Genomic DNA, 26268 nt, shown 5'->3' on the forward strand with positions numbered 1-26268 from the left:
ATCAAATATTTTGTTTGCAAATGAGGGCCTAGAGAAGTGCACTCATGAAAAGTGCTGTATTTTTACAGAAAGAACCTAAAAGAGAGGAAAGATATCCTTGGTTAGGGCACTGTCTGGAGAAATTGAAGAATTTGGACCAAATCCCTGATGGGAATGAAAATCAAAGGGATTTAGATCATGACCTTCACATCCCGACTGACATTTCAAGACCACCCTGCTTTCTGTCTTACTTCTTTTCCTCCAGATTCTCTGTTCCAATCCTATGAACTCTGGCAAATCTTGACACAATTTTACATTTCTATCAATTTCCTGCACTCACCAGCCTCCTGAATATGAGAAAGTTTCCAGCACTCTAAGAATAAATAAGAGTAGGATAATAAAGAAAGACCATCCATTTCCTTTGAATGTGAGCCACAGTCAGAAACTATATTGTCTTCCACCCTTCCTTAAGCCTATTTATTGAGTGCCTTCTAGTTCATTAGATATAGTTTTATATGAATGCAGTGATATCAGTGCAGGGAAACCAGAAATGGCTTACTTGGAAAAAAAACCCCAGAATTTATTTGATTTTTAGCCTTCTTAAATGCAGGCAAGGATAAATACCTCCATCACAGACCACAGAGTTATAAGTCTCTGGCAAATACCTGTGTGCCTTCAAAACCTCTGAACTTGGCATTTATTTCTCAGCAATGAAGGGTAACCAAGGAGGCATACAGACCTAAACTGAATATCTTTAAGTAGCATAGGCTCCCAGACCTGGATAAGAAGAGTAGAGAATTGTTTATTTGTAGCCTATCAATTAATGCTACTGTGAATATGTGATCTTAGAAACCAGCATCCTGCTGACAAAACCTAGAGGTGCCTGGTGAAGGCACTCACCAATGCAAATCTGACAACTACCAGTTTATTTAAAGATGGCTGCATTAGCTTCATCCTAAGGAAGTTCAATGAAATCTCTGAATTTCTTTGAGAAATTACACATGACAAGAATTTCAATTCATGTAAGACTCTTGATGCTAAGGGTTGAAAGGCTTTGATTTCTGTCCTTTTCCTAGTTGCTTCTATGGAAGTAAAGAATCAATCTCCCATAGTACTTGGCACTTTGTAGTGCAAAAGGCCATCCATGAAATGTTCTGATAGGGTGTCAAGACTGACATGAATTTTGTGGTTAAAATGAGAGCAGATGACAAGCTGAGGTAAGTAGTAACGACTCCAGAGTTTAGTTGATATATATACACTTCACAGTCACATACAAGTTTGAAGAGGTTTTTTTGGTTGCTTAGTTTTTTGTTTGGGTTTTTGTTTTTTACTTTGGTCATCTAACATGAAACAGTTTGATCTTTGGAAATTGAATTAGACAAGCTGTTGATGAAGACGAATTGCTTTGCATAATTCAAAATATGTAGAGAGAGGTCCCTTGATCTACCCAAGCTGTACTTGGTTAGAACTGAGGCTTAAAAAAGGAAGATAACTCCAAGCCATTCGTGATCTTCCCAGTTTGTATCCAAAGTGGGAGCCAAGATGGCCCTGAGAAACTGTTGCGACTCAGAAAATTGCATCACTGCTCTTTTAGTCTTCCCTGCCATACAGCTTAGCTGTGCTTTAATGTCTTGCTCACAAGGGAATATGATTGTCCATTTCACCCCCTCCCACCCTCTCTCCATTGGCAGAAACCCTTCCACGCTGTGCTGAGGAAAGACTTGTTACCTCATTAGAGCCAGGAGCCAGAATCTGCCCTGGAAGCTTTGCTTTTCAGGAGGTGTGTTTGGGACAAGGACTGCACGGAGAGGAGTCTGCAAGGCCAGGCTGGATGGGGCTTTAAGAAACCTGGTCAAGTGCAGGGTGTCCCTGACCGTGGCAGTGGGGCTGGAACTGCATGATCTTTAAGGTCCCTGTCAATGTGAACCATTCCATGATTCTGTGAGTGAGAGTGGAGCTCCCACTGCCTGGCACAAACCGATTCAGGTATCTGCTTAAGGGGGAACGACCCCAGCAGTGTGAACAAACCCGAGCCACGAGGACTTGGGTCTTCTTCTGTCATCCTGGTGGCACATCATCAGGCTACCCCTTCTTGGGTCTTCTTCTGTCATCCTGGTGACACATCATCAGGCTACCCCTTCACCAGCAATGTGGTCAAACATCACATCTCTTCAGGGAGCTTATTCAAGGTAGAAAACTACTCTGATTTTTTCTTCTGGATTGATTTCTTTAGAGAGCCAAATCACCACCTACCAGACATGAGGGAGAAAGAGCAGGAATGTACAGCTGGAGGTGGAGGTGGGATTTGCCACACCACTGATTTAGATCAGCTTCAAATGCTGTTGAACTGCGCTCTGGAGGACGATTCACAGCCTAGTTTCTCTATATAAAAAATAAAGGAGTCACTGGAGAGCAGTAGGCTCTGCATGAGGCAGTTGGAGCACCTAAGCTAAGTGCTCCAAGTCAGCAGCCTGACCCCCCACGCTGAAACATGCTGTTGTGCAGTAATGATGTTCTGGACACACTTGGGTGACTTTTGGTGGGTTGGGCTTTTTTTCTGAAATGTTTATTGATTTAGCAAATGTGAAGAAAGGAGTGCCAAATCTGGCAATTATTAGTGACTCCATGCTGTAGTCTGCTTGCAAACATACAGTGCTCTGAAATATTTTCCAAAGGGCCTAGCTTAACACAGAGTAATTCACCACATTATCCTCTTCACAGATGATTACCTCTCTAGTAACTCATCTGTCTCTTCTTCCTACCTGTTTTCTTGCTCATAGCATAATTTCTAATTTAAAATACATGGATACAACACACTCCAGTATATCTGGGGGCATTCACACTGGCAAATTTTAATCATGTAACTTTATGTCCTCAGGTAAAGAAAACCAGCTTCCTCTGAGCTGCAGATGTTCTCACAGGAAAAAGAAAAGGTCCTTTCAGAAGGATGTGAATTGTGCTTCCTTTCTGAACCACAGAAGGTGACACAGTTACCCTCCAATCATCATATAAGAAGCCTAGGAAAAATATCTTATAATTTAGACAAAGCTAATTGAGAGCCCAGAATTAAGTACTCGGAGAAAAGTGTCATCAAAAATATTTTCCTTATCTTCAGAGTGAAAAAATGTTAAGAACACAAGCAGCCATGCAGTGTAAAAGGCTTCACTGCTCATTTTGAGATCACTCCATTTCTAAAGTCATAAAGTATGGTTAGGTATTATAAAAGCTGGAAAATGTCAGGATCCCTCTATTCAAATTTAAGAGAAGTTGTTCTTTGTTTACTCTGAGATTAATGAGTGGAAAATCAGACAGTGCAAGTGAAGTAAGGAGTTTGGAGAACCTTTTGCTGTACTATGGAAGTTTTTTAGACGAGCTCAGTTTCTGAAAATATGAATTGCTGCACAAGGCTGAAGACCCAGCATACTCGCAGGCAGGAAAAAGCGCTCACACGATTATTTCTGGAGAACAGTGACACCTAGTGAGCATCCTGATCGAAACTGAGCATTCCCTGGGGTCTTTAAGACTGAGCCTTCTACTTGGATTTATCTTCTTTTTCTATTATTTGAACTTCACAGTTCCTGGAGTCAGAACTGCATGTGCTGTTCATCTCTGGCAAGGTCTAATGAACACGAACAGCAAAGTAGCTGTGACACAGCATGGTGAGGGAGTGGGGTGACTTTGAAGAGCATGGCAAGGTATGTGGCCCGGGACAGACTTGCTGCAGCAGAGGAATTACGGTGGTAGCAGAGTTGCCTAGGCAACAAGCATCAAGCTGTCAGTCAAAGGTCAGGAGCTGTATCAGCCAGAAACCACAAAGTGCAAGCGGTTCATTATTTCAGCACTTTCCTGGTAGATTTTCTGTTTCTGGACTCCTGGGAAGATCCCAGCAGAGTTCATAGCTGCTTTCTCATCCTGGAGATCCCAGGGCAAGTAGCCATACTCACTTCCACTTGTAGCCAGATGGACTTCCCCAGACACTAGTCTGAATTCACCCATGATGGAAAGCCTGCACTCCTATCCTGGGGTTCAGCCCAGGACCATGATAGTGTGTGGACACATCCACAAAGGAGCAAAGATGTTAGAGCTTTGAAATAAAATGCTTTTGGAACTGAAAGTTCCATTCATTTTACATTGTGGCACTGTGAATAAGTGAGGAGACAGATGATACTCCAAGGACCTGTGGACAGAGGAAAGTGAGTCAAAAGGAATTAGAAATGTCACTATGAAGGAAAAAATCTCAAAGATTGCAGCAAATCCCACTATGATCTTCGGGTTTACAAATTGTTTTGAGGTACACATACATCAAACTGGAAGTTTTCAGCACTTCATTAGCATCAAGAGACGTGACCTTTCACCTGTGTGATAAATGACCATTACAGCAAATCCTACCTGCCCAGTCTGTAAAAAATCCATTTTATTACATAAATTACATATGTTTTATTAGTATTATGAAGAATACTGAGTCAGATTCAGCAGTTTTTCTTAAAGCAATTTAAGAAACATGTTTTCTGTAATTATGCTGCTTTAAAAAGGCACAATCCTTTCACACCTAGATTATTATATCCCATATATTCACCTGCCAACATTTGAAGAAACTCAGAAACTATGATAAGGCCTAAAGGAAAACTAAAGGTGGAAAACTAAAGGTGATTAAATCTTTACCTTATGTGCTATGTAGTTTCTAAAGCTGGAGGATAAGAAGTTTATTTTGCACACATGTCTTATTATATGCTACTTCAATAAAATAAATTCCCACTGCAATGGGATTTTTTGACCATTTTCTGTGTCATGGCATTTACAGTGCCATTTTTTTTCTTTTCTTTTTTCTTTTTTTTCCCTCGTTGTAAATGCTGAAAGTGTGCACACATCTGAGGAAAACTTGGGCAAATATCTCAAATGTCAAGAAAGGAATCTGAACACTACTCCATTGTGTTACAGCTCTTCTTGTTTTATCTCAAAGAAAAGCACAGTATCTGGACATCTCAAGGAATCTGCATCTTATTAGATAGGCACAACTGGACTTAGAAGAGGACTGCTGACTGTCATAACCATACTGCCACCAACACAGACACTGGTTCTCAAGTTTTACCTGGCTCCTCTTGGAACAAGGGTATTCTGCAGAGATCTGATGAAGTTTGCTATAAGGAGGGAATGAACTGTTACACATCACTGGAAACATGACACAGGAGTCAGACTGTGTGGCAGCCAGGAAATGGGGGTCCAGCCAGTCAGATATGGAGGACAGAGCGAGCAAAATTGATTTTTTAACATAAGATCCATTTGCTACAATCCTGCTGCCAGGGACAGGGACACCTTTGACTAGACCAGGTTGCTCAGAGCCTCATCCAAACTGGCCTAGAACATCTCCAGGGATGGAGCCACCACAAATTCTCTGGGCAACCTGTTCCAGTGCCTCACTACACAGACAGCAATTACTTCATATGTAACCTAAACCTATTTTTTTTCAGTCTGAAGCCATTCCCTCTTGCTCTATCACCACTTGCCCCAGTAAAAAGTCCCTTTTTGGCTCTGTTAGGTCCTCTTATCCCCGTTGGGTACTAAAAGGCTGCTCTAAAGTCTCCTTGGACCCTTCTGTTCTTGAGGGTGAGCGACCTCAGGTCTCTCAACATGTGCTCACAGAAGAGGTGCTCCAGTGCCGTGATCATCTTTGCAGCCTTCCTCTGGACTTGCTCCTACTGATCCATATTCTCCTGAGCAGGATGCAGTACTCCAGCTGGGGGTCTCACAATGTGGAGTCTCACCAGAGCAGAGTAGAGGGAAAGAATCACCTCCCCACACCTGATGACCACACTTCTTTTGATACAGCCCAGGATATGGCTGGCTTCCTGGGCTGCACTGGGCTTCTTGTCAACAGCACCTTCAAGTCATTCGCCTCAGGGTCACTATCAATCCATCTTCTACCCAGCCTCTATTTATGCTTGGAATTGCCCTGATCCAGGTGCAGTGCTTTGCACTGGGCCTTGTTGAACTTCACAAGGTTTGCACAGACCCACAGGCTCTCAAGCCTGTCAAGGTCCCTCTGGGTGGCATCCCATCCCTCCAGCATGGTGATCACACCATGCAGCTCAGTGTTGCCAGCAACTTTGCTGAAGGTGCACTCAATCCCACTGTCCATGTCACCACTGATGATGTTAAACAGCACTAATTCCAATTCCAAACCACCAGGAATGCCATTGGTCACTGATCTCCATTTGGACATTGAACCATTGACTCATCTCCTTGAGTTGACAATCCAGACAATTTCTTATCCACTGATATACCTATTTTAAATTACCTACCAGGATACTGATTTACTATTTAAATTTCAATATTAAGGGTAACTGAGAACATTAGAGAGACTCATTTTTTTATATTCATAGGACTAGTGAGATATATCTGTGTGATTATTATTTGTGACAAGGTCATGTTTTAGGAATGGCACTCTCCAATTTCATACTCCCACTAAAAAGAAAACCACAAGCTGCTCTCCTCCCCTCCCTCCAGTAGGAGACAAAAGGCAGAGATTATGTGTTGAGATAAGAGCAATTTAATGGAAACAGCCATGAGATAGGAAAACAAACAGTAACAGCAACAATACTAATAACAAAAGTGTACAAATAAAGGGTGATTTCCACGCACATATGGTCACCAGAGCCAGAAGAATGAAACACAATGGCAGACAGAGTCTCTGTACACCACACTTTTCCCCGATTGCAAGCCACACTCACTTCTCAGAAGCTAGAGTCCCGAATTTCTGCTCCCCAGCAATGACATGAGGTGGTATAGAATAACTGCCTAGACATGCCCACACAGCTCCAGGTTTGGTTCTTCAGAGCAACTGTGGACAAATTAACTCTGGCTGAAGCCAAGACAGACAACTACCCAAGTAACTTGTTTTTACAGAACCACTTTTCATATTTTGCAAGACGTAAAATTTCTATCTATTGATCATCTATAACCCTACAGGTTAGGTTGTCTGTGATACATTAAACAGATCTGACTAATCCTTAGCTAGAATTGCTGATCCACAGGCTATGAACTATCTTTGTTACTTACGTAAAGAAAAGAGTTGTTCCTACTTGGAAGAAGTAGATATTCTCCATATGGTTAGACCACACACAGTGATGCAGTCTTCACTAAATCCTTTCCAAAAAATTATAAATAAAAACAATTAAAATGAAATAGCAGTTCCTTTTGTTTGTGCTCTGTTTTTAATTTGTCTTTTCCTCTTTTTATCAATTAAAAAAATCATGGTTAATAAGCACAATTATTTTCCTTGCCTTTAATCATTGTGTCCCCTAGGTGCTGGTGAGGGAGCCCATGTGACTGGGAGAGTAGGACTGGAGTCCCTGAAGTAGCATTAAGAGAAGTAATTACTAAATGTTGGCCTCTCATTTTTGTTTCTCCAGATTATAAATTGCAGAGGGGAGTTTCATTTACTTCTTGTTCTTGGTTTGAATTAAATTATTTGCTGCACAGCAAATTGGAACATCTTTTTTTCAACCCACAAAGTATTTGGCATTCTTTTCCAAATGAGAATGTTTATTTCACTGTCCACAGACCCTCATTCTTCTATTGCCATCTCCTCCTGTTTCCCTGACCACTTTTTGTCTAGTCGCATGTTCTCCCCCTTTGACTGCTGTACTTCAGTTTTTCTTTTTGCAGTCAGACTGAATCAGGGTATTAATGCCTGTTCTGTCTCATGTTACTAATATTTTCCTTTTCACTCATACCTGTTTCAATATTTCCTTTTGAGCTTCCCGTTTAAGCAGGGAAGAGGAAGTTCCCTGTATTCCCTCCTGACACATTATGACTCCCTGCTGCTAAGAACAGAAGTTCTAAGGAAGCCCTCCTACTTTTGCAATAAATCATACACTTTTGATCTGATGGAATGGCCCAGGAGCATTCCAGCCAGCAACTATGGAATAGTATTCAGGGCAGATTAAATTTTGAGAGAATTTTGCTTCCAACTCAAAACAAACAGCAGTCACTGCCTCCAGAAACCCTCAAGATCACACAGCCAAAATTTTAGTTCTTACAACTTTGTCAAATTTGGATGAACATTTTACAGTAACAACAAGAGACGCATGGTGACATCAGAATGGTTCTTACATTCCATTGAGAACTTGGATATATTGGAGACAGTATCATTTCAATGGGTACCACTTGGCATTGCTAGGTAGAGTCAAGTGTGTCGCAATAAAATTAGACAAACTCTTTAAAAGAAACATGGAAAATTTAATATCAAATATCAATTTAAAAAAAATATAGGCCTTAGGAGAAGCTGGAGAAGAAAAGCACTCTCTAGTGGAGGATGCCAGGAAATCTTAGACACTTAGAAATTGCAGATGTTCTGAAATTTTTATTTGTGCTCTCTTTCTTAAAGAAGAAATTGTGGGTTTTTTTCTGAATCATAATGCTTCCAACTCTCAACAAAACTATGTGCACTTGGGTATCTAAGCTTGCTATGAAATTGTCATACAGTCGTCATAATTCATAAAAAGACTTCCAAAACTGTGGATTGAAACTTGAATAATGTTTTGCTATAAATAATTAATTTTTTTAAAATGCACACAGTAGAGTTTTATCTCTGATGATTCCTTTATTGCTCTCTTTAAAAGCACATTTAGCTGTAAACATTATTTAAATATTATATTATACATATTTTATATGTATTATTGAAGTGAGATATTAATTTATTACAGCCTGCTGCTTTCCAGTTTATACTTCTAAAAAAAGCAGGCAAACTCCTCCCTGAACCCCCAAATCCCCAAGAACCCAAACCAACAAACCACTACCCAAGAAACAGTACTTTTAATAAGAAAATATGTGACTTCATTAAAGATTAAGGAGTATGCTGCAGGTTCATAAACCTGCAGCATACTGTTCAGCTTATACCAATTCACTGATGTGAGATTGGTCTTTCTTCCAGAATCATATTAAGCAACCTAGCTAGCATCTTCCTGATATTGTTCATTTACCCATCTTCTGTCCCAGAGGGAAATTGTTTAAAAGAGATTTTAGAACAAATATTATGTGCATTATTGTGTGGGCTCATCCTGGATAAAGGAAGGTTGAAAAAATATGCCTTAGACTTGGAATGAAAGTAAATTAGCTTTTGCTCTAAAATGGCTCTTAATCCCTGTGGAATTTCATCCCATGATTTTGACTGGCCAATGAAAAAGATTGTTTTTAGGGCACCCATGAACTTCAGGGGGTTGTCTGTGTATAAGGAACTGTGTGAGTAGAAAGGTGAAGATCTGATACTTCAAAACAACTATGAATCTTTTAAAAAAATATCCAGAGATGGCAGGACTTTATCCAGAGATTTAATCAGGCCCAACTTGAGATGTCTTGGGGTTATCATGTAGCTTCTCCCTTAGCAAAGACATGTATAACTTCACTGGACATGAACAGATAAGAGAGTCCTACCAATTATCTCGACTTTCCAGTTAGAGCAATTACTTTGATCTTACAATTATGGTATGTCATGTGCCTAATAAAAAATTAATCAAATTATACACTAAAGAAAAATAATTAATGAAAAAATTCTTCTACCCACTGAATCTCTGAACAGTGTTAGGCTGAATATTAATTACACAAGATGTTTAATTGTTATTTGCTGAGGACAACTGCTATGACTCCTGTCTCTTAATGTTACATGAATGTCAATTAGATTCTGACAGATGACAGTCTCCTGTTCATGTTTTTGTCTTCCAGTTGGAGGTGCTGCAGTTTCTGATGCACTGAAACATCCTCTCCTGTTGCAAATATATTCTAGCAACATTGTGTGAAAAGCCAACGGGCAACCAAGTCAGGCTAATAAAAAAACAATAAAAACTTTATAATTTAATATATTAAATGGATATTAAATTAATCTCAGAATATTAAATTAGTCTGAGAGAGATGACTAGCATTTTGGTCTTGAGCTAGGATGAGAAAGACAACTTTGCACAAAATTTCATATTCAATTAATAAGACTTTGACTGATTTCCCTTTTATTTCCTATTTCAAGCAAAGCTACTCTTCTTGAAATAGAACATCAAAGTAAATCATCTGAGGCTAATATTGAAAATAGTCAAATGCCAAGATTCCCTCATCTTATCTGAACTTGACTTTAACCTCAAGCTGACATCCATGGGTTTGATCAGAGTTGCCCAAGTTTTGATTCATTTATCTTTACACAAATTTAGTTCTTCTGTGTTGAGAAGTTTACATTTAGCATATAAATAGTCCTGTGCAATTTACTTTAGTTACTGCATCATTTAGAGACATACTGCATAGTTATTAGTAACCAAGGGTAACTTGCCTTCCATATTTAAATGTGTATTAGTGTACACATAGGCACATATGTGGGTATTTTACCAGTATTTCATGAGAAAGCCATATCATATCAAATTACTTCGACAGTAAATAACTGACTATACAAATAAGTATATTTCAAGAGTATATTTGACTAAAGGTCGTTTAAGGATAATCTGAAACTTCTTTTTATCTCTTTATAGCTGTGTTGTAATTGAAAGCACCTGACTTTATGAATCCTGATGCCCCTGTAGAATATTAGAGGATGATAATTTCACTACCCTATGGTAGGAAAAGCATAAAAGAGAGAAAAACTTGAAATCTGAGAAAATGATGACATGGTACCTGGCCTGTTCCACATACTTGCTTTGAATGGACCTGGACATTGAGCGATGGCTAAATCCATTTGCAAGTACTCATGTATTTGTTAGATACTCAGTACTGGCTAGGACTATACCAGCCCCTTAATGGTCTCATTTAGTACTTAGCTGCTCATGCTGCAGACTAAGAGTTGTCTGCCTTGTGTCTTTAACAGGCAGATTTTAGTCAGGTATGGCTGAATCCATTTGATTCTTTCCTAACAGCCCCACCAAACAGGACTGAACTGTTTCCATCCGAGCTATAGTCAACATCTTAAGTAAAATTTTTTAAAAAGTTATATAAAAATTATTATATGGTCTTGCACAATTCTGAATAGTGGTCTTGAAGTTTCAGTTCTACACACATAGTCATAAATTAGTAGCTCAGAGACTAAAATATCCTTGCACCTTCTCTTCCCCCCTCCTCCTTGCTATCCAAGTTTTTGTACTCGCAGCTGAGTCAGTGTCAATTTTGCATGTCTATATTAGAGATTATGTCAAAAATACACTGGAGGGTCTCAGACCACTTTAGAAGGCTGTAATCCTATATTGACAGTACTCATTAGGGAATATGATACATTTGCATCGGTGCAATTATGACTTTGCCCACTGGCAATCTCCCAGGACACATGCTATTCCCTGACACATTTCCTGCAGCAGTTACCTTTCTGCACTGTGTAAAAAGAAGCCCTCTTCCCATCCTGGCAACATCATTTAGTGCGAGACCTAATTGTACATGCCATGAGCTTTCCTCTGCTGAGACTGCTGTATATTCACACATGCACTCACCAAAAAGTACTTATTTTTCTGATTTGCATTAATATCTCAAAAGAATGCTTTGATCTACGTATATAACCTCCTCTTCACCCCTCCTCCTCTTCTACAACCTGTTTTCATTTATTAAAAACACTGCTTCAGTTTTTTTGCTGGAGCTTGTCAAGGGACAAGAGATATGAGGATCCTTATTATTCACGTCAGACCAATTATTCTTTCTCCTTCTGATATATTCCCTGCTTGATAATCTGCATATTGCTGCTTCTTAAACTAAAGATCAGTTTTGAATTTGGCTTTCACTGTTTTAGCTTCCTCTAAAAGCAATTTGTCAATGAAAGGCTAGTGCAAAATGGCTCCCAGACAAGGAAGATGGTCTAGTCGATGTGACAGGAGGAAAACAGCAAGAACTCTAACACTCAGACCAGTCTCTTTTAATTGTAACCAACGCCAAGTGTGACTTCTCAGCAGCATGTTCAACATGTCATATCAGAGATGAAGGTCCTATGGAAAAAATATTGGAAAGAACTGGCCATGTCCCACACCATTTATCTCATTTAGAATTATTGGTAATATTCAGCTGAACATTTAATTCAACTCTACACTTAATACACTTTAACTAAGTCATTCACTAATGATCTCCACTCTGTTAATATAGTGTTCTACATGTGGAAATAAATTTAAAAATCAGTGAAGCTAGAGAATTCAAACTGATGCAACATGTGTTAGTTTACTTTCTGTGTAACAACTTCCCACTCCATAGTAATGCTTCCATTTTGCATTGACAAGACTGTCTTTTAAAAAGGATGCATTGATACAAAATTCAGCAAATTATTTAGTCTAATCTTAGCTTCCCACTAAGCTATTCAGCTTATGCATGAGTTGGATGTTTTATGTTTATGGAGTTTAAATGTTTTCTTGGATGTGGGCTCAAAACAGTATCTTAAGACTTTTCCCCAGTGGAAAATAATTTCCTTAACAGGGTAGTGGTGAGTCATCTGGTCTTTGTGCCTTAGGGCTCTGCAAGTGAGGTGAGTAGATATTGCTACAGCACTCAATCATATGAAACCACAGCTGCCTCATCTGTAACCACATGGAGACAAATCAATACCATTAGCTTCAGTGAAGTTATCCTCTTGACATATTTGACTCTAAATCCTTACCTGGAACACACAAGGGTGAGGACTTGTGGACAAAAAAATACAAAACATCAGAGGATTGAAAGTAAATTTTTCTTTAATCTCTTCCTGGGAGTTGGCTAAATTGTAATTAGTATTGTACAAAAGTACCTCTGAGGCTGGGGCATGTAGGAACTGGAGCTGTAGGGGCACAAGTGTGGTGCACCATACAGACAAGACTTCTTTCCGCGTCAACTAGCCAGGACTAAAAGGATTAAAGTGGAACAGGATGTGCTGCAATTTGTATATACCCACAGCAAATTATCATCACAGCAGAGGAAGCAGCAGAAATCTCATGGCTTAGCAGGACATCTGAGGCACAATACTTACAAAAGATATGACTGAAATGACAGGGCTAAAATACCATTCCTTGTTCAAAAATCCCCTTGATCATATTAATTCCCCGTTTCCGGCAGAGCTCATGACTGAGTGCTGTCTTCCAACCCAAGCCTTTTCTCACTTACATTGCTGTCAAGCCAGGGACCTGACTGCCTATACGTGCGTGAACAGCCGTGTGGGGGCTGGCAAAGGAAGCTCGTTTGCATATGTACAGTCACACTTGCAATTCCATCTAGATATCAGGGCCTGCGCAGCCCTTCCCATCTCTGTATGAAGAATATTTCTGCAGAAAGGCTCATCCAAAGCCAGTTAGAGCCAAGCAAGCTCTGTTAATTTCCTTTGCTATTTTTCACTTGGGGCACATCATTTCAGTTGCAGACCTGACAATGCCTGTACATTGCCTGCCATGCCAGTAACAGACTCCTGTAGATGGACCGCTTGCTGGGTGACACATCTGCCACTAGCTCTCATGGTTGCTCTCCAGAAAACCTTTTGATCAATTAAACTCAACTTTAGAAAATCACCTTGTTACAGGACTGCTTCATATTTGGCCTCTTTGCATTGCTCTCTGATACCCGTGTAATCAAATTCACTAAGTGCCTCTTGAGGAGGTGTTGCATCAGCCTGGTCTGAACCACTGCCTGGAGTTCAGCGGTTCTTCCTTTATTTATGTATCAGCCGTGATTTCTCACAATGCAGTTTCTGCACACTGCTTGTTTTACAACACGTGTTTCAAACACACTGAAGAGGAGGATTACCTGTGCCTCAAGCATAAACCCACACATCGTCGAAGTCCTCCCGGACATGCCCAATCTCCCGAGATCGCCTCCTCGGCGCTGCAAGATTGGGGAGACGCAATCTCCCCCGTGCCGCCGCAGCAGGAGCCCCGAATGCTGCTCCAGCTGGAAACCCAGGAGGAAATTACCCCCCGCCACCCATTCTCGCCTCCTCCCCGAACATGCCACTGGAACGGAGATCTCTCTTTTTGCCTCTCCTATTGGACCCTGCGGTTCCCCGCGGCTGCTGCGCGCCCCGATCTCCCGCTGTCAGCCGCCGCCCATGCCGCCCGCGCCGCCGCCGGTGCCGGCCCCTCGCCTCACCCCGCGCCAGGAGGGGAGGCAGGTGAGGGCGGCCGCCCGCCCGCGCGCCCGCGCGGCGTTGCGCATGCGCAGCGCGCTCCCAGGCATGCTCACTGCCGGGGGCGGGGGGAGCGGGACGCGGTGTGGCGGCGCTGCCCGGCTGCCCTCGGCTCTCCTCGGCTCCCCGCGGCTCTCCGCGCTCGGCTGCCCTCGGCTCGCACCATGCGGCGGCGGGCGGCCGCCTGCCTCCGGGCGCTCTGCCTCCTGCTCCACCTCCGCGCCGCAGGTGAGCGGGGGCGGCCGCGGCCGGACGGCGGGGCGGGCGGGACGGCGGTGGGGACCCGCTTGCGCCCGGCGGCGCACCTGTTGGGCGGGAGGCGGCGACTGCCCGGGTCCGGCGGCGACTGCCCGGGTCCGGCGGCGGCTGCCCGGGTCCGGCGGCGGTTGCCCGCGTCCGGAGCCCGGCAACCCCGGAGGCGGCGAGAGCGCCCGTCAGCACCGCGGACAGCGGCGGCCCCGGGCGGGCGGGCGAGCCCCGCGCTGCGCGCCCCGCGGAGCGGCCGCGCTTCGGCCCCGGATCGCGAGGACCTGGCCGGGGGCTACGGCAGCGAGGGGAAATCGGGACTCCCTGTATTCCTCCTTCTTATTTTATTTATTTATTTATTTTTAGATACTGGTGAGGAGGCGTCGCTACTTGTATGTGCTCGTGGCAGCGGTGGTTTTAGAAAGGGAAATTTCAGCTGCGACAGCAGCAGGCGTTTCGGCTGTTAGCGATGCTAATAAATCCTCTCTCTGCTTTGCTGGCAAAACGTGTGCCTCATTCAGAAATGCAGTGAGCGATCAGCGCCCTAGTATGTACGTGAAGTTCCACTGCCAGTTTCCTTCCAGTAGCCAGAGCTTATATTTCTGGTGTAAATCTCAGGCTTCCTTTAAGCCGTGAAAAACTGCTCATCGTTCAGAGCCTCCGTTTATCCTGTGCAGACTTCAGCATATATTATCTAAGGAAGGAAATAAAATCTAGGGTAACTGTATAATTGAATTAAGTTCTCAATTAGTAAAGTTGAAGAGTTTCTTTGTTTTGTCATTTATGACAAGCTTAGCCACTTCTGAAGTAGTAAACGCTTGCAAGTTCCATTAAGTTTAATTAGGAGCTACAATTGAATGCACAGGTACTGATTCTTTCGGTCCTGGGAATGTTATTTTTAGGAAAGATTTTTAAGCTGCAACAAATTTGCGTTGTCTTACTGCAGAATCATTGAAAGGAACAATTGAACTTCATGTGTCTTAATATAGAAGAGCTGTATGAACATCTCAAATAAGATGTATTATGAAAATAACTGCTTTACTGCCCTTTTTTTTTTTTTTTTTTTTTTACAGTTGTCAGGAGAAATAACTTTGTCTCAGTTATTGGTGTTTTATTACCCTGTAATATTAGGCTACACTTCATAAAATTTATGGAGCCTCTTTCCTGTAAATCTATAGTTAGGATGCTCATGCTGTTTTGGCTTATATTCATATGTGCAAAAGATTATTGACTGAAAGATGGGAGCATTTCATGATCTGTTTTAATAAAAGCCTTAAGCTGCTTTTAAACTGTTCTTTTACAACATGTATTAAATTTACCATCTGTACAAAATTAGAGTAAAACCTCTATTTGACATAACATGCCATCTAATCTCAGTATATCCTCTAGTAACAGTGGAATTTACATTAGTTTTGTTGTGCTTCATTTTTCTATCCTGCTAATGGAAACTGGGTATATATTCTGCCAGTAAGCTGTTCACTTTCCTTACTAAGTTCTGCTTGTTCTATCAAGTTACTGGGAATTCTTGCAAAGAGATCTTGTCTTTATTATGCAAATGTCTCTAATCATAAGGAAAAGAGAGGAAAATGGATGTTTATATGGTGCTGCTGTTTTGCCTGAGTAATCATGGAAAATAATTGTTTCAGAGAAGACGAGGGGGAGGATGTACAGGCGCTGAACTCAACCTTTGCACGGTTGGGCATGGTTCGCACTGAGCACAAGAGCTGTGCTCCTCTGAGGCAGGGCTGCATACAACTTGCTCTTGTTGGAAGTCATTGAAGATGTCACAACAGTGAAATAGCAAAGGGAGGTTAACATCCTAAGATATCTCTGTTTCATTTGATACAAGTAGAAAATTTGGTCTTACACAGGCTACCACTATGGACATCTTTTATGTATAGCCTAGACCTTTGAATTATTTATGGTGATTTTGAAGCTTTGGTTCATGTGAAGTCACAAGATGCATTCTGCTTGCTATGTCACAAATTGTATCCCAAATGTCAATTTTTGTGTAATGTGTTGGAAACTGCTTGGCTTTTTGTTCTGAAGCTGAATTTCTATGAGACATGTTTCTGGAGAATGCTTAAGACACCATAATCACTATGTATTAGGAAAATCTCTCTTGATATCAGTTGGTGGTAATAGATTTTAGAGAAAACGTAAGTCTACATTTACTTCAGCTAATGCTACAGCAAAAAGAGTTAATGTGTTTAAGTAGAGCTCATATGGCAAATCCAGTTTCCTTTTGTAGAAAGTAGAAAATACAATTCTACTACTGTTGTAGTAAAATTTTCTACAATAAAAAGGAAATGTTCCTGTCAAAAATATGATCAGAGATTTTCATGTGCTCAGTAAGGTACCGTTTTACTGAGTTGACTTAGATACTGATTCCAATACAGCATGAAAATCATGTTATCAGAAAATGAAATATGATTGTGCTGTTGGTATATGCATACATTTCTACCTAAAATAAGACACTTGTGTGTGCATCTCTGAAAACAGAATTAGGCCCTTCTGCTGAGTGCAGCAGGTGAAGTAATCAACCTATATAGAGCTTGCTGTTGCAGGAGGACCTAAATTTGTAGCAAGTGATTACAGGTCAGCATGAACCTTCCACTTACATTATGCATTGCATGAGAGAGTGCACGACAGCGTAGGTTATACTCTCTTTTAGTATGTATGATCTAATACACATGTTCTTGCAATGAAAACCTAGTGTATCCCAAGGTGACTAGGAGGCACTGTCTCCTTGTAAAAGAGTGGCAGATAGTAGGAAAAACACAAAGCAATGCATTAGACTAACTTGTAATTAGAGAGCCATTTGAGTCATGCACATTACTCAATTAATTACCTCTTTCACCTAATTTTATTTTTTAGCAAATTTTAAAAAATAAAATTTAAATATTTGTATTCAGTTGCTGGAGATTTGTGATTCTGTGAAATAGAGTAAGAAAACCAACCTGACTGGTTGGTACTCCAAAACTTAACAGCCATCAATCACAGTCTCAATGCATCACTTACCTTGCATTAAAAACCTCTCTTGGAGAAAGCATTTTTGCAGAATTTGCTTTTAGGATAAACAAATCCTGGTTCTGCAGAAGCAGAAAGTTAACAACTGATTATTTGGTCGGGTCATCTACGTCATGGTTTTTTGAGAAAGGTCTTACACTATCGTGCTAAGAGCTTCTATTACCTCATTTTATTATTCTCTCCAGCAGTAAAGACATGCGTTGCCAGCCTTTAATCAATATGAACCAATGCTTTGCTGCTGGCCTTGTCAGAGAGGAAGTGTGTAGATCCTTGTCTCCACCTCTTGATGGATCCGTTCTTCCAGACCCTCAGAGGAATCACATTTTATCTTTTTTGGGCAATGCTGTAGTAGCAGGAGGTTTGCTTATATCAAAACTGAAGTTTCTTTGACCACAAACTAACACTCCTTTGGGTAGAATTTGCTAGGTAGAGGTGTATGTTATAAATATGCTAGACTGGTTCTCACACAGCTCACAGGGTGTCCTGACTGAGTTCTGCTGAGTTCAGCTTTCCTGCTCACACATGCACTGTGTGATATTGTCATGGCTGGAAATTGATCGAGTGCACTGCAGTTTCTACTTAGGTGTTGGGCAGGCCAATTTTCTCTAAAATGCACAAGCTCTGAACAAAAGTAAAAGAATCTGGAGACCGTACTTTTAGGGTTGAGGTGAGATCTGCATAAAACGCATTTGCCATCAGATCCATTTCAGTAATCTCATACTAATGAATGAATAATTCTAGGTTCCAAATACATTTAGAGTGAAAGTGAAGGAGCTATTGATTTAAAAAATGAATAACATTACACTAACATAATCTAAATGAAGCTGGTTCTTGTAATTGCCTTCTTTAAAAACACATTGCTGGCCATGAGTGGGTGTTTTTACTAGAAGAGTCTTTTCTGTCTTTTATTAGTAGGACTCATGGATAATCAGAGGGTAGTCATCTGTCTCTTCAAAGATTCTGTTGGGGGAAAAACAGTTTTATAATTAATTATCTGACTTCATATTTTTGAGGAAGTATTTACTTGGAAAAGAGGCTCATCATATTTTTACATGTGGAAATTCTTGCTATTCATAATTTTAAAAAGCATCATCTTCCATGAGAGATTTATGTTCAGTACATCCATTAGGAAATTATCGAAGTTTGTGGTCTGGGAATCTCTGACTAATCCATTTGTTGTATTATAAGGAAGACTAAAACATCTTAGACAGTGAATGCTTGTTTGAGCTTCTCTGGAGAGCAGAGTGGGAGAGTTGCTGAAAGTCCATGAATTAGGCTCTTGGGGGACTGTCTCTCTAGAAGGAGGCCAATGACATAACTTTGTGGCTCTATTGGTGGCAGGTCCCCCTCCACAGGGGTATTACAATGATTGCTGTGGGGAATTGTATGGAAGCATTGGGCTCTTACTCCATAAAGCATAGTCATTGTGCTGTAGGATTTTCAGCATGGCTTCAGAATAAATACTTGGAGAAGTTATTAAGATCTGCTCAGAAATCCTCAGTAGGATTTTTTAGAACAATACTGCTGTAAAAGAAAGCCAAAACTTTAAGGCTGGAGTTAACTTTGCTTCACAACAGCTATAGATTTCCATGGAAATACAATTTATTTCCTTGAAATGCCATGTATTTACATCCATTTTATGCAGAGCAGTATTTATCTATAACCTTCATTGGAAAAATGACAGTAATCACAAAATTAGAAAATTATTGCATCAGTTTCTTGCACCTTTTGGAAAAAAATTCTGACAGCAGTCTATGTGGTACATTAGTGCCAGGCATAAGTATGGCAGAATACTTAAGTGCCTTTGGGACCACTAGCTCATCTCTTAATTCACATGAGTAGACCTAGTGAAATCAATGGTCTATGGTATCTAGTTTCAGTATTGATGTATCAGGCAGCAGGCCCATGAAATGAGATGCAAAGTGTCTTTTTGAAAAAGATACCACTCATATGTTTAATCCTGATTCACTATAGCTGTGGATATTTTTGGCCAGGGCATTTTTTTTCCTACAGAAAAGAACAAATTTAGCAAAAATAAATTTCCAGTTGTTTCTATTTTCAGCAGATTGCTTATTAGAAAAGCAAAAAAATCCTTGCAATCATCTCTCACCCTCCCTCCCTCCTTTCCTGCTTCTCTTGTGGGTACTCCCACCCTCACCACACGTGCATGTGTGTGTGCCCTTTCTTGCTCTCACAGCTACAAACACACGCATAAAGAATCATTTATATTCCTGCTCACGTAGATACATACATTTTGTACTACTTGAATTTGTCTGAAATTTTTGGTCAAAAAATTGTTTTTAGCAGCAAACCAAAATGTGTTTCAATGTTTACAATTGTCCTATTCTGTTCTTGCTTAGCTCTGGTGTACTTTATTTGCTCTGAATTTTGACTTATCATGGGTACTGTGCCTCTGCTGGAAAAGGCCTGGCCTTTGGTTACTGGACCTAGCTAGGAAAGCATGGGAACCCTTCCCATGTAGGAATGTGACCTAGTAGTTCTGTAATGGGATGTAGCCATTGCTAGTAGCAAAGCTGTAAGTTTTGTCCTGATTTTGCAAGGCCTTGTGATTAGTATTTGTCATATTTAATATTAAATCTGACTTTTGCTCATACCTTTGCTGGTGATTTTTGATCAATCTCAAGCACAATCACACCTGGTCTGTCCAAGCTTTCCTTGACCTGCTTGTTTTGCTTGGGTTAGCTCTGACAGCAGGTTTTCTACTTAAGCAAGCATTTGTATCTGTTTTGATCTTTTTTTTGTGTGTGTGTGGTACAACTGTAGTATACACAGGAGCAGTAACAAAGGCTTGGTAGAACAGCAGAGGCTTGAGGAGTGGAGGCACAGGATGTTTTTTTAGACGAGTGCAGGTGTGGGATGATAAGAGATAGAGCACAATCTTGGCACTGAAGACTCCACGATAGAAAAAGCTCAGTAAAAGGTAAAAATGCAGACCTGGAGCTTGAGAAACCGGTTTTGGGCATTAATGAAGAGAACTAAGAGATTGTATCTAACATACATATGTGGCACCTTTTACAGTAAGTTCAGATATAACCTGGAGCTGCAGACCAACTGAAGACCAAGTGAAGAAAGAGGAAGTATAAATGCATATTAGAAAACATAGATATATGTATCTTCCTAAGAGGAAGGAAGAAAAGAGGAGGAAGAAAAATCCATCAGCATTAACATCATATCACTCCTGGTGAAAAACTCCAGGTGCTGACAACTCCTCATAACAATGCGCATCACTAACACCAGTGGGAAACAATTGATCTGAAGACCCAGAGAAGCATGGAGTTAGGGTAATACCAGGGAAAGGAATAGACAATTTGATTGTACTGTTCCTGTAATTGTGACTTTTTCTCTACTCGTTGTTTTTCTATAAAAGTTAGATCTAGACTAACAACACTTCTTGAATTAGTTTAAGATTTTCACTATGCTAACTATAAACTCTTGGCTTCACTTACATGTGTGAGGTGTGCTTCATCTTTGTTTATAAAAAAGACTTGGAAAGTAACAGAGGAATTAATCTACCCAAAGGAGGCTGAGAGAAGCTATACAGCAGCATGCCTGATCATTAGGTCTATCAGCTACTTTGAGTAAAGAATGGCTTCGTTTGTATTGCACTACAGGTTTTGGCTAAAGACAAAGCAGTGGTGTTTTGGTATAAGTCTCTGCATGATGGGAACAGTCACAGCATGCAAGTCCCTCTGTTATTTATGGAAAGTAGTTTCCTAAGTGAATTCTTTTGTCAATTCAAAACTTCATGTATTACCAAAGCAGCAAGTAGATTTGTTTTTTTCCCTTTTCAGATTTCCCTGGTGTGTTCTGTTGCCCAGCTAATGTTCAGGTAGTACTTTAGCCACTTTTTTAACTGAATTTTATTGGCAATAATTTTTGGTGCACCGTGCTAAAGCTCAACAGCAGTTTATGTTTGGCTAAAAGTGCATAACTTTATCCAGATGAGATTTAGGTTTGATTGATGTACTATTTTGCTGACAGCAAGATATATTGTTAGGTAGACAGTACAGATGCAAAGCATATTGCCTCCAGACAGCTTTTGTTTTCATTTTTGTTTTCAACATAATTTAAAACCTTTACATTTTCCACCACATATGTTGACTCCTTTTAGTATGTTTGTTAGTTTGTTTGCGTTTTTTCTTTTCTCTTGGTAATGTAGATGAAATAGGGATAAAGCAATAGATTTTCTGTCTTTTGAAGGCAAAGGCAAAGCCAAAGGAAGGTCCTGTTGCATGCACCAGAAGAGACAACTTTCACAGTCCAGAACAGACAGAAGTCTTCTAAATCTGCAGCAGTGTTTGTGCTATGTCTAGAATTACCAACAGTTAGCATTTTCCTTTGGATCATTGCTGTTGTAACTCCTGAGGGTTAGAACCATGCTCATAAATGGTCAGCATGATAATAAGCATTTTGGCACTTAAGCATTTTTTTTCTCCTTTCTGTGGGACAAGACCTCCTTGGTCCTTGTATAGACAAGAGAGAACTGCAAACTCTGCTCTGAATGGGAGTCCATTTCTATCTTGATGTTCTAAAAAGAGGCAGGGAATGAATCTCCCAGCTGAGAGAACTTTGGAGTTACTGGAGAGGATTGATCATTGGTCTGCACAAGTACATTGACCTGCATCTCACAGTGACTAGGATAGCTGCTCAACAGGTAATAAACCGTGGTGCAAGAGATGATAAAGCCAAGCCTGTCCAGTCTGGGCCCCATTTATAGGTTTGAAGGAAGTTTGTATAGGACAGAGAGCTTCTTTCAGAGTGGTGAGCCAAACAGAAAGGAAAAAAGCATGGGGAGCTCAGGGTACAAAATTTAATTACCAAAATTTGGTAAGTATTTTTGTTAGTGAAAATGAGAAATTACTTGGCAACAGCCTTAAGTACTGTAACTCAAATTGCATTTGAATTAAATTTATCTTTGAAAGCAATCCATCAAGTTTCAGCATGTTGTTCCCTTATGAAATGAGTCTGCATTTTATGCTTTTTTCCATTCAGTTTCCAGCTTTTAGCATAGAAACCTCAAGCTGTGTAATATACCAAGTTCTTTTTACTATAAAAAGACCCAGTGTTATTATAGTGCTAGTGTGTTAAGTGTATTAGGTACTATTGTGCATTTAAAATATATGCACTAGGTATCTATATTCATTTGTGTGTTTCGTTTACTAGTCAGATACAGCACTGCACTTTTGTCAGTGGGTTTGGGGTGGCTGCACTGCTTACAGTAGCAAATATAGAGTATGTATCCCATTATAGAAAAATGTGATGTTTCAGGAGCATAACTTAACCAAATTTATTCGGATTAAGATAAATAACAAGATTTAAGAAATTACCTCAAGTTGTTTTTCCAGACACACATCATTACTTTAGACACCATTATCGTGGCCCTATCAGGTTTATGTTATGTCCCACTGGGACTTTTCCTTTTCCAGTCAAATAAATTTCTAGTTTGTGGCTGTAGAGGATGTTAAGGGGGAGGCACCTGGCTTGAGTGGCTTTTGTGTTGTTGTATCATGGTAAAATTATTTAAAGGAAGCAGAGGTCTGAGACTCTGCTGTGGGAAACCTGGGGCTGAGCTGGCAAGGAAAGCTTCTTTGACTGAGTGGGGTGAGTAGGGAGGCATAATTTCCTTAACAAGGATGTTTAATAAAATATCTGTAAAGCTGTGATATTTTTATGTTTTAAGAAGATAAAAAACATGCTGCTGTGTTACTGGCTGATTAATGAATCTTTACTATCTTGAAGTTTTTTATCTGTCTGTTCTAGCAAAAGTGAAGATATTTGGGAATTGGGAGTCTAATAATTTTCTGACAGGTTGCTATGAGATAAAATGTCAATTGTCTTAAACTATTTAGAGAGTCAAGACAGTCTAAAGAAATCTTGGGTTTTCCTCTGTCTGGCAGAGGCCAACTGGAACAGTCAAAAGTGCCCATAACATTCAGCACATTGGATTTACTATTTATTATAGGCTTTCCTTTCTGCACATATAATGCAACTTTGTAGACAGGCTCATAAGCATGTGCTATCTAACATTCCTGTGATTTACCTATCTGTTTTCATGAGGAAATTTTGTGCTGTCCATATACTGTAATGATGTGTATATTTGATATGGAATCCTACTGTCCCATTCTCCATCAGTCTTCTGTAGATTATATTTTTTTTCCTCTTTTTAGTTTATGACAGAAATAGTTTTATTTTGTATGATTCTGCAGACAACTAAAAAGATCAAGTGAACACATATTTTGAACTATTAAGCAGAGCAGCTGGATTCTGCAGAACAGGGAATTTCTTGGGATCTGTACAATTTTCCTTTCAGGAGGATGGCAAATGGTGGCGATGATAGAAATACTGAAACTAGTACAAGTAGTGAAGATGTTCAGATTTAGAAAATATGCATTCTACATCAGCCTGGAGCTTCTTGTTGCACTTTAATGGATGTAGTGTTGTACTTGGTAGAGGTTCTAGAAGCACAGCTCCAGGGATTGGAAATGTAACTAAATCTGAGAATATCTGTAAAGAGAATACTGTTGTACAGGAGCAGCTAAATTAAAGAAGGGACTTACAGTGGATAAACATGGAAGCAAGATCATGACAGGTTTTCTTGTTAAAAAATAATCTAAAGAAAAGCAGTGGCATGGTGGAGCTGCAAGGAAGGAAAAGTCAACCTATAGGTAAAGAGCAGAGAAAGAAATAGCAATGTTCATCAGGAGCTAAAATCTAGTAAAGAGTGGTGACCAGTCACTACATTGTACAGAGCAGAACTGGAGGGTGGAATGAGCAGTTCAGATCAGTGGAGAATCACAGTGCAGCATTTCTGTTACTAAAGGAAGCTGGAATGGTTATTACTTGATAAGTAATAACCATTGCATTGAGGAAAGGACTGGTTGTTTTCTAGGAGAAAAACAGACCTGCTACTCATAAAGGTCTGATGTGAGTTTGAAATTAACCATTGATTATTGTTCACTTTGGAATAAAATTTCTCTTGACATGAAGATGGCTACATTGAGCTGAGAGATAGGTGAAGACTCAGCATTTTTTTGGATAGAAGAAAATAGCATGGAATCACAATCTAACATCTAGTCTGTTCTCAGTGCTGAGGCAGAATAAACCATAATTCTTTGTAAATACACTTGAAGGGAGACAATTTTAGGAGAAGGAATAAAATTATTATAGTTAATAGATAATATCAGCACTATATTTCAAGTGAGTGAATATTTCAAATGAGTCATAAATAACTCTACATCCTGAAGTAGAGTTCAAACAGGGTAGTGTGAAGAAAATATCAGAACATAATTGTGGATGAAGTTTGCTAAGCTTATTGAAGAGAAACCTCTGGGAATTATGTTTTTGAACCTTTTCCTAAACCATATTTACTGAATTTTTGTGTGTGTTGGAATATCTGAAGCTTAAAAGGCACCAAAATCAGTTCCTCATAGCTTCTGACAGTTTCCCTGGTGGCTGCAGAGAAGCATTCCTTTTTTGTAGAAGTGCATAGTTTGATATAGGAATCCCAGTCTTCTCTCCCTTGAGGGCTGGAGAGTAGAAATATTTGAAGGTGTTATGTGGCAGAAGTACTGGTATTTATAACTCCTTAATTCTCCACGTGTCTGGTTGGTGCCTGATTGTTTGTGTTTGGGGCTGAAGTCTGGAGGGTCGAGAAGGAATATATTAACACTTCATCAAATTGAGAGGAAGTTTAGGTGTTTAGGTTCCCCTGTAGTACCAAGGATGACCATTTCTGAGGGTCACCCAAGGCATCCGTGGCAGTCTGGGAGCCAAAGTCTGGTAGTAGTTAGGGCCTTAAACACAGTCATCCAAGTGGAGTTTTTCACATGGGGCACTGTGGATGCTTGTAACTTACTTAAGATACTGGGGCTATGTGGACTTCCCAGATAAACAAATTCATTGTGGTAATTTTTTTGGAACATATTTGAACATCTGAATGCTTAGCTGATGAAAATAAAACTGCGTGAGTATAAAGTGTAATGTTATGTAATTAGACATTAATTTCTCATTACTACAGGTTAAACAATATATTTCATTGTCCATCTTGAAAATCTACTACAATGAACCTTGTTTGGCTGCAGGGCCTGGTGCTACTGATGTGATATTTAGCATTCTAATGGAAGCAGGTCTGGGATTTAGAAGCAAATGGTGATTCTGCTGTTAAAAGTATTGAGATTCAAGGACAAATGAGCTTTTTCAGTAGTTCCTTTAACTATTTTTTCAGTCAAAAATATTCAGGGGAGAATTTAAGCTGGTCGTTAATTGTATTCTTTTCTGCTCCATTCAGTGAAAATAATGAAATAAAGAGGGAAATTTGGAATACTGAAGTGGGTAGAAAATGCCATACAAAGAATTGAAGAAGAATCACAGTTGGTTTGATACCCTCAGAAACAAAGGAGCAGGAATGAAGGAAGCAAAGAAGACTCACCGAATGTGTTGGTGGTTACATTCCTTTGTCTTATCTATGATCAGTTTTGAAATACTGGTTTTCTGTGAAGGAGACATGAAAATAAATACCGCAAAGAGATGACTGTGAGAAGTAGGTGACAATGAGAAGTGCTGATGCTTCTTTTTTTTTATTTTGTCCCTGACACAACTCTCTAAATTGCTATTTAAGACCAGCCCTTAGGATTTTATCAATGAAGCCAACACCCAAAAAGCTTAATGAGAACCCAGCAAGTTTAACAAGTTTTGAAGTTCAGCCCTCTTTAAGACTATAGTCTGCAGTTTCTCTTTTATTTCTTCTGCTTTCAGATGTCTTTGCAATCAAAACCTGTCGAGAGCTGAAAACATATGACCTCAGTAGTTATCTAGGTGATTGTGTTTGTTTCAGCCATTTGAAAGAGTAGTCTTAGATTTAGCATTTTACTTTATAATAGAGGATCTGTGTTCTGTCTTTTTACTAT

At 40.0% G+C, this 26268-nt stretch overlaps 1 protein-coding gene across 3 annotated transcripts in view; it reads left to right on the plus strand.

Moving 5' to 3' along the window:
* The first annotated feature begins 14196 nt into the window (after positions 1-14196).
* Positions 14197-26268, plus strand: part of PTPRR (protein tyrosine phosphatase receptor type R) — a 139624-nt gene continuing 127552 nt past the window's right edge. The window contains exon 1 of one of the 3 annotated variants that reach the window (XM_058022920.1): positions 14197-14293. In XM_058022920.1, coding sequence (XP_057878903.1) covers positions 14230-14293 — 64 coding nt within the window. In that variant the 5' untranslated portion in view covers positions 14197-14229. Of the gene's footprint in view, positions 14294-25743; positions 25798-25873; positions 25902-26268 lie in introns of those variants that run through there. The other 2 variants (XM_058022921.1, XM_058022922.1) reach the window with 2 other exon arrangements.

Source organism: Melospiza georgiana, chromosome 4, assembly GCF_028018845.1.
Source record: "Melospiza georgiana isolate bMelGeo1 chromosome 4, bMelGeo1.pri, whole genome shotgun sequence".
NCBI lineage: Eukaryota > Metazoa > Chordata > Aves > Passeriformes > Passerellidae > Melospiza > Melospiza georgiana.